This window comes from Ips typographus, linkage group LG2, assembly GCF_016097725.1.
Source record: "Ips typographus isolate SLU linkage group LG2, UJ_Ityp_2.0, whole genome shotgun sequence".
Classification (NCBI taxonomy): domain Eukaryota; kingdom Metazoa; phylum Arthropoda; class Insecta; order Coleoptera; family Curculionidae; genus Ips; species Ips typographus.
Window position 1 is genome coordinate 19,140,650 of NC_138423.1, and position 16,747 is coordinate 19,157,396.

The 16,747-nt window shown below is 31.8% G+C and overlaps 1 protein-coding gene and 1 pseudogene across 12 annotated transcripts in view; both read left to right on the forward strand.

The window, feature by feature from the left end:
* The window catches only part of Trpm (transient receptor potential cation channel, subfamily M), a 67,788-nt gene that overhangs the window by 10,776 nt on the left and 40,265 nt on the right, over positions 1–16,747 (forward strand). For 8 of the 12 annotated variants that reach the window (XM_081973281.1, XM_081973287.1, XM_081973278.1 and 5 more), the window contains one exon: positions 11,785–11,867. In XM_081973281.1, coding sequence (XP_081829407.1) covers positions 11,785–11,867 — 83 coding nt within the window. Of the gene's footprint in view, positions 1–8,573; positions 8,652–8,984; positions 9,066–11,784; positions 11,868–16,747 lie in introns of all 12 variants that reach the window. The other 4 variants (XM_081973280.1, XM_081973289.1, XM_081973279.1 and 1 more) reach the window with 2 other exon arrangements.
* LOC145725590 (small ribosomal subunit protein eS8 pseudogene) lies at positions 12,606–13,612 on the forward strand (annotated as a pseudogene).

A 16,747-nucleotide genomic window follows, 5' to 3' on the forward strand; every position in this document is an offset into this window, starting at 1 on the left:
ATTTGTAAGTCAATATAAATACCATAAACTCTAACAACATTACTAATGGTGACGATTTATTTCTCTGCAGTGCGGTTGTTGCGCGTCCAATTTGCATTGAATATTATATTTTCCAACCACTCCAGCCCTATTTTTTCCAGTCAACAGTGTAAATTCGATTTTCCTTTAGCGGTAATTCCATCCATCATACATGTTAAAACTGCTTTTCAAAATCAGGTTTTTCCTTTAGTATCGTAGAAGTTTTTTTATTACCTTGTTAGAGATTTGTAGGGTGTCTGAACCGAAGGGCTCTAAGTGCGTAAAAATAAAACCTTCTTGGGGTGTTGTTAGGATAAAAGGGTACAAAACTACGAAAGTTGCATTTCCTTATTAAATGGCGTACAAGGTCTGGAGAGACCCTATCTCAATATAAAAGTAAAGTAAGGAATAAAATCAGTCAGACATGCAACTTTTAAATTTATTTTCGTCTTGATGTAATGTGGATTTTGATTATTTTTTCTGTAGCACTGAAATAAATCCTGATCTAAATATTTTAACTCAACTCGAGGCTACAATAAGTTATACGTTATAGTGCCAAAGTGAAAATTACAGTTATAAAACTCCTGGTTAAAGTATTTCATTCCAGAGTGAAATCGTTGCGGTCCGGGTGCAGTTCCACTATTAACAACGACTCAATTTGTTCAAAGTCTGTAAAGACGTTAACGAGATAATTATTCTTTTCAGGGCAAAAACAAATTGCAGCGCACCAGCATAAATCTAAATTGACTTATTATTGTTAATCTAAAGTAATGCCGCTGGCTGAAAAGCAAAATTCCGTTTTGAAATCAAAACTAGAGCTTTTCACTTTTTATGCAAATCGGATTGCCAATTGCGAGTCTCATGTCGAAAAACACGGAATAGTCCATGCAGTAATGCGACGAGAGAATCCCATTTATTTTTGCCTGTTGCAATAAATTCCCTTAGCCAGACAATCCGGAATTCGAAAGTTGCTATGCATAATTCAAGAGGTTTGCTTGGTTCAAATGGAACGGAACGAACTGGAAACTCGTTGACCGACTATGGTCATTTGTTAATTATTCCATTTAAAAACTTGCAAATTGTAAGGCTTTTAGTAAGTTACACCCAGATTACAAAAGTTAAACTTATACAGAAAAAGTGTTTTAAAAATGATTAATTCAAAGATAAAGCAGATTTTTGAAGACAGTTTATTCGGAAATATGCAACTTTCATGCCACAATTCTTGTGATTCTTTAATAAACATTAATATTAGCTCAAGTTTACTATGACTTGAAAAATCGTAAAAATAAAGTATTTTTCAATTACTTGATTTTACTGATTTTCTTGAAATATTTTTAAAGCACTGCCACAGACAACAGACTCTGTCTAACTTCAGTTAATATAATTTGATTGAAACAATATTCATTACAAATTATTATAATAATAATTTACCAAATGATCAACATTTAAATTACATTTTAAAGTCACGTGACTGTTTTTGACAGGTGTCAGTTGGCTTTGACAGTGTTGCCAGCTCTAAAATGACATAATCAAAGTTACGTGATGTGTCTCTTGTAATTTCAGGTTTTACAACTGTCAAAAATAGTTTAATTGACCAAATTTTTAAATTTTAAACCACATTTTAAAGGTCACGTGACTAATTTTGACAGATGTCAACTGGCCTTTACAGGGTTGCAAGAACGTAACGTGCAGTTTGCAATTTAAGTTTTTACAACTATCTAAATTTAATTTACCAAATAATCAACATTTAAATTACCTACATTTTAAAATCACGTGACTGTTGTGACCGATGTCAGTTGGCTTTGACAGTGTTGCAGCCTCTAAAATGGCGCAATCAATGTCACGTGATGTGTCTATTGCAATTTCAGCTTTTACAACTGTCTAAAATAGTTCAAAATTTAATTTACCAAATTTTTAAATTTTAAACCACATTTTAAAAGTCACGTGACTAATTTTGACATATGTCAACTGGCTTTCACAGTGTTGCAAGCTCAAAATTGTATTATTAACGTCACGTAACGTGTATTTTACAATTTCAGCTTTTACAACGGTCTAAATTTAAGTTACCAAATGATCAACATTTAAATTACATTTTAAAGTCACGTGACTGTTTTTGACGGGTGTCAGTTAGCTTTGACAGTGTTACCAGCTCTAAAATGGCGTAATCAATGTCACGTGATGTGTCTCTTGCAATTTCAGCTATTACAACTGTCTAAAATAGTTTAAATTTAATTGACCAAATTTTTAAATTTTAAACCACATTTTAAAGGTCACGTGACTAATTTTGACAGATGTCAACTAGCCTTTACAGTGTTGCAAGAACATGCAGAATTGCATTTTCAACGTCACGTAACGTGTATTTTGCAATTTAAGTTTTTACAACTGTCTAAATTTAATTTACCATTTTTCAAAGTTTAAACTGCGTTTTGAAGTTCACGTGACTGTTTTTGACAATGTCAACTGGCTTTTACAGTGTTGCAAGCTCAAAATTGTATTATCAAGTCACGTGATCTAGTTCTTACAATTTTACTACTGTCTAAATTTAAATTACCAATTTTTCAACTGTTTCTTTTAAATGATAAGTGTCTTTATTTGACACGTGCTAACTTGGTTATTATGACTGTTAGAAGATTCGTGCAAACGTCAAAATATTGTACTCGTAATTTTGAGCAACCGTACAAAAACATTTTTTGTTTGTTAGCATGTGACGGGACCTTTAAAAAAATCAATTTTAAACTTTTGAGTTTTTAAAATTTTGAAAAACAGTCACGTAACCTGAGGAAGTCATTTTTATTGAATGATTAATCCTTATCGACATTTTCTCATGTACAAATTGTAAAAGCAGACATGCGGTATTTTAAAGGCATTTCAAGGTGTTTTGTATGCAAAAAAAAGACAAACTTGTCGCATTTTATGACAAATGATCTTTCCTCAAACTTTTCCTGAAAATATTGTTTGGGAATATTTTCCTTTAGAGCTTTGTTAAACGTCCTGTAACATTTATACGAATGAAATTTCACTAGAACAACTTTTGATCTTACACAAACATTTTCCATTTTTCTTTTGCTCAGTACATCTTTTCCTGATTTTATCATTAGTTCTTCCCGGAAAATGCAAACATTAAAATGCTGATTTAAACTTTCTTCCAGGTTTCTGGCTAGGTAAACAGATTTTCTCATTATCTCTAGGCCCGATTAAGAAACGATCGGGAGGATATGGAATCGTTTCGAGCCAGGATTATTGGCGTTTTTGGCTCGCCCCCTAACTATCATCCAGCAGTGGAAAACTCGTTTTATTTCCGTAGAGGAAACGTTTTACTAGTTGCTTGCAGCAATATTGACCCACCTACGTCAGCCACGTTTCCGGGATTTAAACTTTAATAACTATCGTTATTAAAGTGAAAAATATGTTCCAATAGGTACAAAGTGGTTGAAACAAAGTACCAATTAAACCTTTTTAATTAAATAAAGACATAACCGTAAACCAGGGGTTGGCAAACCTGTTCTCCACGGAGGTTATGCAGGCAAACCGCAGTCAGAGCGAAAACTTTTTCTTTTCAATTTGCACTCAAACTTAAAATGTTACAAAGAAGTCCTGAGAGGATAGTAGTAAATAGTGTGCGGCGTAAACACAATCACCTGCCTTCTTATTATTCTCAGACAGATAGGAAGACGCCTTCTATTTTAAACTAAGCCCCGGAGAATGAATATAAATCCGAGTTTTATTTTGGGATTTGCTGCCTGAGAGTTGTCGTTCGGCGACTGTTGTGCTGATATCCAGAATTATGCAAATGGACCCTTAAAAGATGCGAAAGGGAGGGTCTTTGCCGATCACGCAAATATGTAGATTGTATTCGGGCCCTAGGCTTGACGACTCAATTCATGGCAAACAAATACGCAGCCATTTGCATAACTAGGATGTCTTCAAGACGTTAATTGGTTTTGGCAAATTTAAACAAGACTGAAAGAAAATTAAACATTTTCATATTATACTGTTACCAGTTAGAAAGCTACTTCATGCCCTATACAGGATGGTCCTGTTTTAAGTGTCAATAATTCATCATTCGATAGCCAATCAAAAATAAGTTGACTTGCGTTATGTCATTTTTCTAAAAAACGTTTCCTAAGGAACATACAGTCCTCCAAATTTCAATTTCAAAAATCGTTTTATAGTGTAAAACTTAAACATTCAAGACTTGTGAGAGTCCAAATTTGTACTGAATAGTCTAAAAACTTGCTATTTACTACTAGGAATAGTCTTATAATTCGTTTTCTCAGACTGCCATCCTGGTCGAGTGTCTGAAACTGGATTTCAAGAACTAAAAACAGTCCGGAAATCCAGACAAAGATTGTATTGTGCATGAAACCCATTTTTTACTTCTAAAGATAATCTAAAAATTGACAAGCTAGAACTGACTTTACTAGGACTAAAAAGGGTCCAAAAGTCTATTTTCAGGACTTTAATTGGTGTACAAGTCAATTTTCTGGACCGGAACAAGTCTAGAAGTAAATACAATTTTGGACTATTTCATTTCTAAAAATTAGTTCTTAAGACTAATATCGGAGCATTTGGTACCAAATTTTTTTACTTTTATTACTTTACTTTTTGACTTGAAGAAACTTGACTTTTGGAGATAGTCTTAAACTCGATTTTTCAGTCTTAAAAAGCACTAAAAACAGTCTGAATTTCTTAAAGATGCTACAATTTATTGCACCTATGAGTTTAGAAGTCAATTTAATAGTGAAGAAGCTTGAAATAACATTTTCAAGATTATGGTCAGTGGACAAACTGGCTTGAAACTCGATTTGAGGCACTGAAAACAGCCTTAAAACCCTAAAAACAGTCTAGTTTATTAAGAAATACCCGATTTTTTAGCACTGAGGTGTCTAGAAGTCGATTTAATAGTGACAAAGCTTGGAATGCCATTTTAAGTCTATGAAGAATGTGAAAATTGTTTTTTAAGTTTGCTGTGTCAATAACTTGGTGAACATATTCTTGAAACTCGATTTTCCAAGCTGAAAGCAGTTTTGAAGCACTAACAATAGTCCAGAATTCTGAGAAAATGAAAAGCAAAGTAAAAAGCAAGAAAGTTAGTTTTCAAGATAATTTTCATGAATCTAATATCAATTTCCTCTATCTAAGACTATTTTCAAGACTGAAAATATTGAAATTTGTCTGAAAATTATGAAAATTTACTTGAAATACAAATTTTAAGATTCTGATGTTACTTTTCATTAGTTCATAGTCAGTTTTTGTTGTTTAAGTCAATTTTTAAGGTTTAAATGTATGAATTTGTAGTCAAAAATTCTAGAAAAAGTAGTTTTTTTTCTGTCTACAAATCAATTTTCAATATTAATGTCTCTCGATTTGCATGAAAACTGGTTACAAACACAATTTTTAAGCTTCTGAAATCAATTTTTATTTTTTCTAAGTCAATTTTCAAAACTAAAGTCTTTCAGTTTGTCTGGAAACTATGAAAACTGGCTACAATAAAATTTTTTAAGCTACTTAAGTGAATTTTCCGTTTTCGGTCTTTGAACGTAATAACTGAATTATCTCGTAAACGAAGTTTTAAATCAGAATTTTATAAGAAGTAATTTCTTTTTCATCGTGAACAGTGAAATTTAAAAAAAACCGTAATTTTTGAAAAATGAGAGACGTAGAAGATAAGGCAAAAACATTAAAACCATCTTCCTGTATCTACGGTACTGGAGAATTTTGGCAAACGTCATTCATAATGAGTACTAATTTCATAAGTGCTTGTTCCAAATTTGATCAAAATTGCTCCAACGGTTTGACAGATATGACAAAAAAACTATTTTTTAAACAGAAATTTGAAGGAATGTATTTTACTTAGAAAGCATTTTTCAGGAAAATGACATAATGCATGTCAACTTATTTTTTAATTGGCTATGGATTGGTGAATTATTGACTTTTAAAACTGGACCACCCTGTATTTGGGTAAAGTTTATGAAACCAGTGATGCCAAATTACTACTACCCTAAATTTTTACAACATTTCGTATTAAATGTTCTTTTTTTAAGAATAAATCTAAATAAATTTTTATTATAATTGCATTTTAAATGACCCTATAAATGATAAAATAACAATCTAGAAATGTTCTGAAAATTGTAAGTATTATTAATTAATACTATTTTTTATCTTTCACAGTTTCTGAAAGTACTGGTAAAGAATATCCTGCACATCCGCTAGACATTCTGTAGGGTGGTCAAAATACCATTTTAAGCCCTACAAACTGATATATGGACTATTGAAATGAAAACTTTTGCAATTTGGTCCAATCTGTTTTTATTCTTAAATAACAATTAGTGACCTTTTCACGTAAGACAAATTAGATTTATTGGATCACTATGTAATTTTCAAAATCACGGTGTTACAGACTGTTAATTGGAAACTGCAAAATTCAGCTATCAGTTTTTTTCTAATCTGCATTCATTCTTAAAGAAAACTTAGTTATTTTATTGTTTTTACTATAAACACTATACAGGGTGTGACAAATATGTGTTTAAGTATGAGATTCTCGAAAACGGTAACAGATTTACTGTCCATTTTAATACTCAAAAAATTCCGATTATTTCCGGAGATATTTAGAAATTATGATTTAAACCATATTTGAACCATTTTTACAAAAAGAATAGTTTGTTTAGTTAATACTGAAGTAAAGGAAAATTAGTAATGCCAACTGTATTTTAATAAACCACTTTTACTTCTCTTAAAACTTAATGATTTCACTTACAAAATAATTCGTAAATAGAAGCAAAAATGGCATGAAATAAACGTTTATTTAAACACCAATTTGTAGCACCTTGTATGATGGTCAAATGAGGACTTTAAGTGTGACAAAAAAATAAATATAGACACCCTGTAACTAGGCAAATAACTGGGCCATGTTGAAGTGGAAACTATAAAATTCACATTCAGTTCGATCTTTCAATTCAATAGTGGTAAAAAAATAAAATAGAATTTTTTTTTTTCATTTTTGACCAAATTATTTATCAATAAAATGCGCAAATTTGCATTTAACTAAAGCTCTATCAATTTTAGTTTCTGAGATAGCAATGCTAATGCATCGAATTTGTAACTCCCTGTATAGTGTATCCTTCATTAAAACGATAATGTTGTAACTGTATAATCACTTCTAACCTTATACGGCCTTTGAGACCACAAAATGACAACTAAAAATTAGGCCCCAAAATTTATTACCACGTTCAGAAGCCTTTATTTTCACCTCGACATAATAGATTGTAACATTGTGGGGCTCCCCGAGGAAACCTTATCATAAGCACGTTTCCCACACATTCTGAACCTCAAAGGTGTTCGGGAAGGTTGTAAATTCTGGCATTTTCCTTGCTTAAACCGCAATTTTTATGTTTTCAGATAATTCAATACAGGATAGCAGATCAAAAAGCACGTAACTCACTATTATTCTGATGTACAACATTGTAGAAGTGCAATGTGTGTTGTATGTGATTAAAGTTTCAGCAGTGACTCGTAAGGTCGTAAATATTTTACTAGTATTGCTGTCCGTTTCAGTTGCGGAAAATTGCCACTATTTCATTACTAAAGCCATTTTACGACCGGGAAATGAAAATTTTACCAACACCACGTCACATCAAAATCACTACAATTATGCAATGTCACAAAATGGACTTGTCGGTTGTTTTCCTCACAATTTCGTATAATTTTCTTTTAAAGAAATGTGTAACAGTGGAAACCATGAAAATTTCAGACGAGCTGCAGTTTTTCCGCTATTGAGGTTAATTGAAAAATATCTTCTTGCAGCATTTTTCTTTTAATCAAAAGAAGCGAAGGCGGCAACTTTTTAGCACCCTCGAGATTAAAATAGACAATTAGCATCCTGAACTGACCTAATTATCTGCATTCACTTGATTAAGATAAACCACAACAATTAATATTTTGTTCTAAAATGTATCAAAATCTTGTTCTTGTTAATTACAGTTAAAAACGTTTCGTGTTCGTATGCAATATTAAATTGGAATACGTCCAAAATTCTGTTTTAATAAATTAGCGGAAGCGCTTCAGCAAAGCTTTGTAAAGCTATAGTCGATTTAGCACAAGTTTCGGTTTATTGGATTATAAACATAAAATTATTCAGTACATTTGTAATAAGCACTTAATTTTAATGTGTGCTTTTGTGGTAAATATCCTCGATATACTAAACAATGTGCATACAATCTTGTGTACTTGAACAGATGTGTCGTAATTTGACAGTTGATCTGCATCTGTCAGTCTAATTTTGTATTACGTAAGACAGTGTATTAAATAATTGTGTGATAAGTTTACTGCACAGTTGTTATAAATTTGTTGTTCATTAGCAAACATTTTTCATTCAAATAGATTGTAAATACCACTGCTGATGATAAATATGAAAAACTATGTAAATAGTGAAGGGTTTTCATTGTTGTTTTTTGCAAATATTAACTAACTGGAAATCAATAATATCTTTGTAAAAAAATCAAAATGGCAAACTGTTGTCTCCTTCCTTTCTGTTATCATTGTGTGCTTGTTTTCAGCGTCGACCTGGTTTATTCGATACTTTGGCCAATTCCTTAAAGACTGTTTTGTGGCCGGTGGCGACCGATTTTAGTGCAGTAAGTTTTAACGAATTTTTGGGTGATTTTTGCTATGGAAAGTAGAGGAAATTGGATTTGGAAGTAGAATTCGCTTTAAAAAGGGGCGGCATGTCAACTTTTGCAATAATACTAACACGGTCACAACGGTCAGCTAATTTTTAAGCGTACGTTGATATGTCTCCCTTTAATTTGTGATTTGATAGACTTGGAAAGCCTTAATAACTGAACTACTAAACACTAACCGGCTCAGTTTTTGTAGATTGAAATGGTCAAACGAAATACGGTGCAATCATTTTTTGTAATAAGTGCTTTATAATCGGAATTCAAGATTTAATTAATCAACAATTTCAGCGGACAACTAGACGTCTGTTTGAATCTTTAGTGAATTCACTATCGACGTTTTTATGGCCTGTGGCAAATGATTTTGGTTCAGTAAGTTAGATGGAAATTCGCCCTTCGTTTTGATGTGCTTTTGTTAAAGTTGATTTAACACCTCTGTATCGATGTAGTGACGTATTTACTAACATTTACCTAGTATATGTGTAGAAATGCTGGATTTACACGATCAAAGTATTTAGCGCCATTAATTAAACGCACCTGCGACAGGAAACTTGAATCACAAGGAATTGAGGAAACTCCTCAACCGATTCAGACCATTACTCAAACTCAACAAGTTGCGAACAGCAAAATGTGCTTTTCGACCCAGTTTCAGTGTTTGTTTCACTTTTCAATCTAGATTTTCGTGTTAAATTACCGTTGATGTTTATTAATTACTTTGCATTTTCGAGTTAATTGTTTCAAGTGGATCATTAAAAACTTTATTACTAAGGCTTAAGTTGTATAGGTTATAATTGAGCGTCCTTCTGGCTGTAAATTGTCAATGCTTTTTTTACATTTTAAACTACAGATTTAAGTTAACGTAATCTTCTACTAAAATGAAGTTGAAAAGTTAAAACTTTTTAAAAATATTTAAGTTGAAAAAGTTTAGTTTATTCACTTTGGAAGGTCGAATCCATGGAAATTGGCTTGAAACTTTACTGATTTAGTTTTGCAATTGCCTGTACTAGCTTCTAGAGTAATCTGAAGAATTTAGAGGATTGAGTTCCGTAATGGTGTTAGTTTACTGCACTCTTCGTGCAGTTTCAAAGTAAATTGATAGTTTCCTGTTCTTTAATTTCTCGAGTTTTATTTTTACTTCAGTTTAATTAACTAGAGAGAAAAATTCAAAACACAAACATAACAATTTATCCATTAAAAAAGAAATTGTGGTGAGAGTTTCAGAAACTTATATGTTTAAAGTCACATGATCACTAAGTATATTTTAAAAATGAATGTTAGTGAGTTTTATGACATCAGCTGTCAGAAAAAATCAAGATAGCCAATATTAAAAATTCAAAAATTGCGGATAAACAAAAGAAGATAAATCCGCCATTTTTTTTTATTATATAGCTTTTGATTGATTTGAAAAAAAGTTAATTCTTAATATGGTTTCTATTTAAAAAGTCAAGCTTTTGTCAAGAATAGGAATAATTTGATCATCTTATTTGGTCAGGTATACAAATATCTACTTATTTTTGTTTTTTTTTTCCTAGAAACAATCGGATTTGTCGACAATGTTTTGTTTTGCTAAATATCTAATAATAAGCCATTTTTTCAAAAAAACACTGAATTTGTTCTTTTAATACTGCACTACTTTATCCATTTAACCGACCTTGCATAAGATCACGTGAGTGTTTCATCTATTTTTAACTGGAAAATTTAACTCAAACTGCTTCATCTTTAGTAAAAAACAATTTAAAAAGAAAAATTTTTCGAACTGGCAACGTAAAATCATGTAGTGTCAATTTAAATTGTAAACAATTCTGATTGAAACATTCATTGTTTAATGTTAAATTTGTCTCACAATTCTGACAGTTTCGATCGTCGTTAATGGACCATTTTAATAATTGCATTTAAATGTCTAAAGTCACGTGATCAGTTTAATTATTCTTAATAGCTAGTTAATTTTTAGAAACTTGTGGGCACGTGATTAACTTTTCAATTTATGGAATGTTCCCAAGTATAAATTTTAAATTTAAATATTTTCACGTGATTGGTTTCATTCAAAAAAAAAATAGTTTCAAATTTCTAATTGAAATTGTCGCGTCACTATTTTGACCATTTTCACTTGAGTTATTTAAATCTTTTTCATGAAACTTTTTGAAAAAATTATCACGTTTGCTGTAATACATATCTGAAACTCACTAAAATTTTAGGTCATACAAACCAGGAAAACTTCCTAGAAAAATTTTCCGGATTCTCTGAATTTGAGGAAAGCAATATTTGAATAGACTCATATATCGCAATGTAGAAAGATGATCTTACAATGACTGAAACTGTCATAAAAACGTTGATGGACTCAAACAAACTTGTTTGAATGGCGAAAAGGCGGATCATTACATAAAAACATAACGTCCGATGTAAAAATTAAAATTATATCTTTCTGGATATCTTATAATGTTGCCTTGTGATTATTTGTCACGTTTTACTTGTGATTTTAAACTTTGATTTGGGATTGTTATATACCTAATTCATTTTCAATTCTTTCTATTGTTACCGTTATAAAACAACAAGAACTTGTGCTGTTTCTCAGGATGTTAATTTCTTATTTGAAAGTACTATTTTGAAAACTCGATTATTGATATAATTAGGTAATAAATACGAAGAGCAATTTGAAGGAAATATTTCTCGATAAACTCTTTTAAACAATGGTACGGTTCCATTATTTCAATGTTTTTCAATTTATGTTTTACTTTCCGGAAGTTCACTTTGAAATTGTTTTTAGTCGAGAAACTTATTTCACCATTCTGCTCATCGCAATAAGAGTTGCGTTTTCTTGGCAAAACTTTGAAACACGTGGAACACTTTCAGAGTTCAATCAAAAATAGATTGGATTTATTAATTGGAATCTTGCGTTTCTTGAAACTTGAAACACTTTAAAATGAGTTAATGCTGTGTAACCATGTCAATATTGGTTAGTATCGAAGATCCGGTTCTAATTAAAGCAGTATAATAACGTTCGTTGGGTGTATCGAGCGGAATATTATGCATGACAATGGCAGTTCAGTAATTGTTGGAAATTGTGAAGTAAAATTGCGGTTGTCGTTTTCAGGCTCCCGCGAGGAGTTGGATCGAGGCGACCTTCCATAAACGCGAATGCTGCAGATACAAACCGACTGCAAAGGACGAAACGAGGTAAGTCACAACTTTTTATGCGAAAGTTAATTGCGTAATTAAGTTTTGCTTTTACGAACATTAACGGTAGTCAGAGCACTGTTTTATATTCTCGAGAGATGTTACATTGACCATAACGTAACGACAATATTTCGTTTTGAGTGTTCCGCCCGATGATATAAAATGCTATTTTTCAACTCGGTTTAATGTACGTGCAATGAAACCATAAAATATTCATTCAATTCACTAGCTATATATTTTGTTCCATCGACTTCCTCTATTTCCATCTATCGGAGTCTATGTACTCAAGCCCAAAAAACATTTTCTCCGTAAATTTTAAAATTGAAATCGTACGCTTTTGAAGTTCACCTGTTCACCATTCGGCAACGAAGTATCTAGTAAAGAACAGAAGAAATGTAACGTAATTCCTCGTTATAACTGACTGTTTCACCTGGGCCTGTATACGAGAAACTTTTGCCCTGGGCAGTTTTATAATTAATGTAGAAATATTATACGAAGCTTATGTTCAAAGCTGTAGAGAAAACAAACATCATGATAGTGTAAATAAACAAACTTAAGTGATTAGATATACGTCCTGAAAACTAACTTTTTCAATGCAACGATTCCAATACCTACATTTTCAAATTAAAACCAGGAACATGTTTAGGTGTTCGATCGAGGATCGGAAATAGTCCGAGTGGAAAGTGGGTGAAGTTCATCAAAATTCGTCGAATAGTCGAAACGGAAACGGCAAAAATAATGGCCAGCCTTCCAGATTCCCGAGATCGTAAAACCAATAACGGAAAGGAAATTCGGGTGTTGAAAAAAGCGTCATAAAATACCGGCCAGAGTGTATATTAGAGGAGCGGAAAATCGATTAAAAATCCATAAATTTCTCATTATTTTTGCTACATTGATTATATGATTCCGGTTTACGAATTAATGTGTTATGAGACAGCTGATGTTTTTGTTACTTTTTTTGTCACAAATCTCACAATCCTCGTTATGGAAAAATAAGAACTGTGACATATATCGGCCATATATGGCAAGACCAATAAAGCTGGTGGTGGTGGCAAAAGAAGAGGAAGTTTGAGTTAGGACGTCCGGTCGCCAATACTAAATTTAGGGTCACTATGTTATGAGTTCACTATGTCCGTACTAGAGGTGGTAATTTGTAGTACAGAGCTTTGAGGCTGGACACTGGAAACTTTGGCTGGGGCAGCGAAGGCACTGCACGTAAAACCCGTATTATTGATGTTGGTTACAATGCCAGCAACAATGAATTGGTCAGAACCAAAACTTTGGTTAAAAATGCCATTGTTGTTGTTGATCAGGCAATGATATGAAAGTCATTACATTCTGGCTTTGGGACGGAAGAAGGGGGCTAATAAACTGACACCTGAAGAAGAAGCTCTTCTAAGCAAAAAAATGAGCAAGAAAGTTACTAAAAAACATGAAAACAGGCAGAAACTGGCTAAGGTGGAACCTGCTGTAGAAGAACAGTTTATCACTGATCGATTACTAGCATGCTTGTCTTCTCGTCCTGGACAGTGTGGTAGAGCAGATGGATACATTTTGGAAGGCAAAAAATTATGGTTTTACATGGGGAAGGTTAAGTCTAAGCAGGCTAAATAAGTGTAAAAGTTTTTGTGAAATTATGTTAATGCCATGTTTAATTTCACGAGTATTACTATCACCTAAAACCGCAATTCTTAAATTAACTTAATTAATAACAATTCATCAGTTTTTACTCCAATAAAACCACTAAAGTTAAACTGACTGTAACCGTCAATAAGCAAACTTTAAATATTTAATTCAAACTAATACTGTTTTGATATTAGCAGCAATCACTAATTCGGTCATATTGGAATTTTTCACAAACACCTTTTAGGCTTTGTGTTATAGGAGGCGTTGTGTTATGGCAAAATTGATTCACTGATTTATCAACAAACTACGGTAAAACATTTTTTTCAATTCAGAATAAAAGCTCTACAGGGTGGTCCAGTTTTAAATGTCAATAATTCACCAATCCATAGCCAATTAAAAAAGTTGCCATTCATTTTGTCATTTTCCTCGAAAGTGCTTCTTAAGGAAAATACAGTCCTTCAAATATCTGTTTAAAAAATCGGTTTTTTTTGTCATAACTGTCAGACCGTTGGAGCAATATTGATCAAATTTGGAACGAGCACTTTATTACACGATATTACGGTCAAAGACCCAAAACTAACCCAACTTAAAAATTGTCTTGGAAACGGAAAATTCACTTAAGAAGTTTAAAAAATATTATTGTAGCCAGTTTTCATAGTTTCCAGACAAACTAAAAAACTTTAGTTTTGAAAATTGAATTAGAAAAGATAAACATTTCAGAAGCTTAAAAATTGTGTTTGTAACCAGTTTTCATGCAAATCGAGAGACTTTAATACTGAAAATTGACTTGTAGACATAAAAACTAAGTACTTTTTCAAGAATTTGTTACTACAAATTCATACATTTAAACCTTAAAAATTGACTTGAACCCCAAAATGTGACTGAACTAATGAAAAGTGACATCAGAAGCTTAAAATTTGCATTTGAAGTAAGTTTTCATAATTTGAAGACAAATTTCAATATTTTAGTCTTGAAAATAGTCTTAGATGCAGGACAGAGAGATTAGATTCATGAAAATTGTCTTGAAAACTAACTTTTCGTGCTTTTTACTTTGCTTTTCATTTTCTTCAAATTCTGGACTATTTTTAGTGCTTCAAAACTGCTTTCAGCTTGGAAAATCAAGTTTCAAGACTATCTTCACCAAGTTATTGACATAGCAAACTTAAAAAACAATTTTTACATTCTTCATAGACTTAAAATGGCATTCCAAGCTTTGTCACTATTAAGTTGACTTCTAGAGACCTCAGTGCTAAAAATTCGGGTATTTCTTAATAAACTAGACTGTTTTTAGTGTTTTAAGGCTGTTTTCAGTGCCTCAAATCGAGTTTCAAGACTATCTTTACAAAGTTTTTGACTTATCAGGCCTAAAAGCCAGTTTGTCCACTGACCATAATCTTGAAAATGCTTCAAGCTTCTTCACTATTAAATTGACTTCTACACTCATAGGTGGAATAAATTGTAGCATCTCTAAGAAATTCAGACTGTTTTTTAGTGCTTTTTAAGACTGAAAAATCGAGTTTAAGACTATTTCTAAAAGTCTAGTTTCTTCAGTAATAAAAGTAAAAAATTTTGGTACCAAATGCTACAATAATAGTCTTGAGAACTAATTTTTAGAAATAAAATGTCCGAAAATTTAATTTACTTCTAGACTTGTTGTCCAGTCCAGAAAATTGAGTTGTACACCAATTAAAGTCTTGAAAATATACTTTTGGACTCTCTTTAGTCCTAGTAAGGTCCGTTCTAGCATTAAAAGTCAACTTTTATACTATTTTTAGTAGTAAAAAATGAGTTTCATGCACAAAATACAATCTTTGTCTTGATTTCCGGACTTTTTTTAGTTCTTGAATGCCAGTTTCAGACACTCAACCAGGATGGCAGTCTGCGAAAGCGAATCATAAGACCATTCCTAGTAGTAAAAAAGTTTTTAGACTATTCAGTACAAATTTGGACTTTCACAAGTCTTGGATGTTCAGTTTTAAACTATAAAACGATTTTTTTAATTGAAATTTGGAGGACTGTATTTTCCTTAGGAAACGTTTTTCAGAAAAATGACGTAATGCAAGTCAACTTATTTTTTGATTGGCTATCAAATAGTGAATTATTGACACTTAAAACTGGACCACCCTGTATTTTACAAACTTTCACTGTCTAAACTTGTAATGTTCTTAGCAAAACTTTTAAAACTCAATTTTTAATAATACATTTATGCAAATTGGAACGGAAGTGAAGCTCGAGTTTTTAAAACTGTGCTTATTTACAATTTTAAAGTTGCAACTTTTCTTGAATTGGATGAGTGATTTTAAACTTCAGGTAACGAGAATTTTGATTATAAATTGTTATTTTTTACTATAAAATGATCAGGGTTAATGCGGGAAAACTGTTTTGTGAAAGGCGTAAGCGGCAATTACGCTTTTAACAACGTTTCATTGTAGAGCTTTTGAGTGAAAATGCACAACAAGTGTGTCTTTGCTTCTTGTTGAGAGTTTCTCATCTTCCTCCAAGCTAAATTAGCAATTTTCCTTTTTGTAAAGCAGATACTAGGCTAGGGAATTCATTGAGTTCAAAACTGAAAAACTTTATGAATTTTTTAATTATTCGTCAAAAATCTTGCGCCCTGGGTTTTCATTAATTCTCATTAATTTTTTCCCGAGGCATCTGTAATTAACTTTCGTCGCTGGAAGAAACCGTGAATAAATTGTGGCGAACTTTTTTCGAACAAACTTCCCAACTTTATGAAAGGAAGGGTGCATTTAACGTTCTACCTTTACTTAACCTTACTTTTAAACTATAAAAATTACCGGAAAAATGAAAGAATAAAAGCCGTAACATATCAATAAAATAAATGTCAGTGCTTAATGGTCCAATTGATATAAAAATTCAAAACATCACATCAACTCCGCCATACGGATCCAATCGAGAAAATTAATTGAAACGCCAATTTGATACCATTAAACAGTTGAAGAAAAATCACTTATATTGCCGACACGTGTTTATTTAAGGAAAAAAAATCGATAAATGTATCCTCTTTAAAAAATTAATTCGTTTATCATTCAACTATATTAATAATAAATATTATTTGATAAATGAAGTTTATGTGTTTACATACGTTCCATAAGAAAAAATGAGGCAATGAGTAGTTCTTGAAAGTAGTTTCATTGTATGTGTTCCGCTGTATAAATTGTTTTTTTAAGATTTTTTTGTTATAACTAGACGTATGAAAATTTTATCGACGTAACGTGAAACTTTTATTGCGT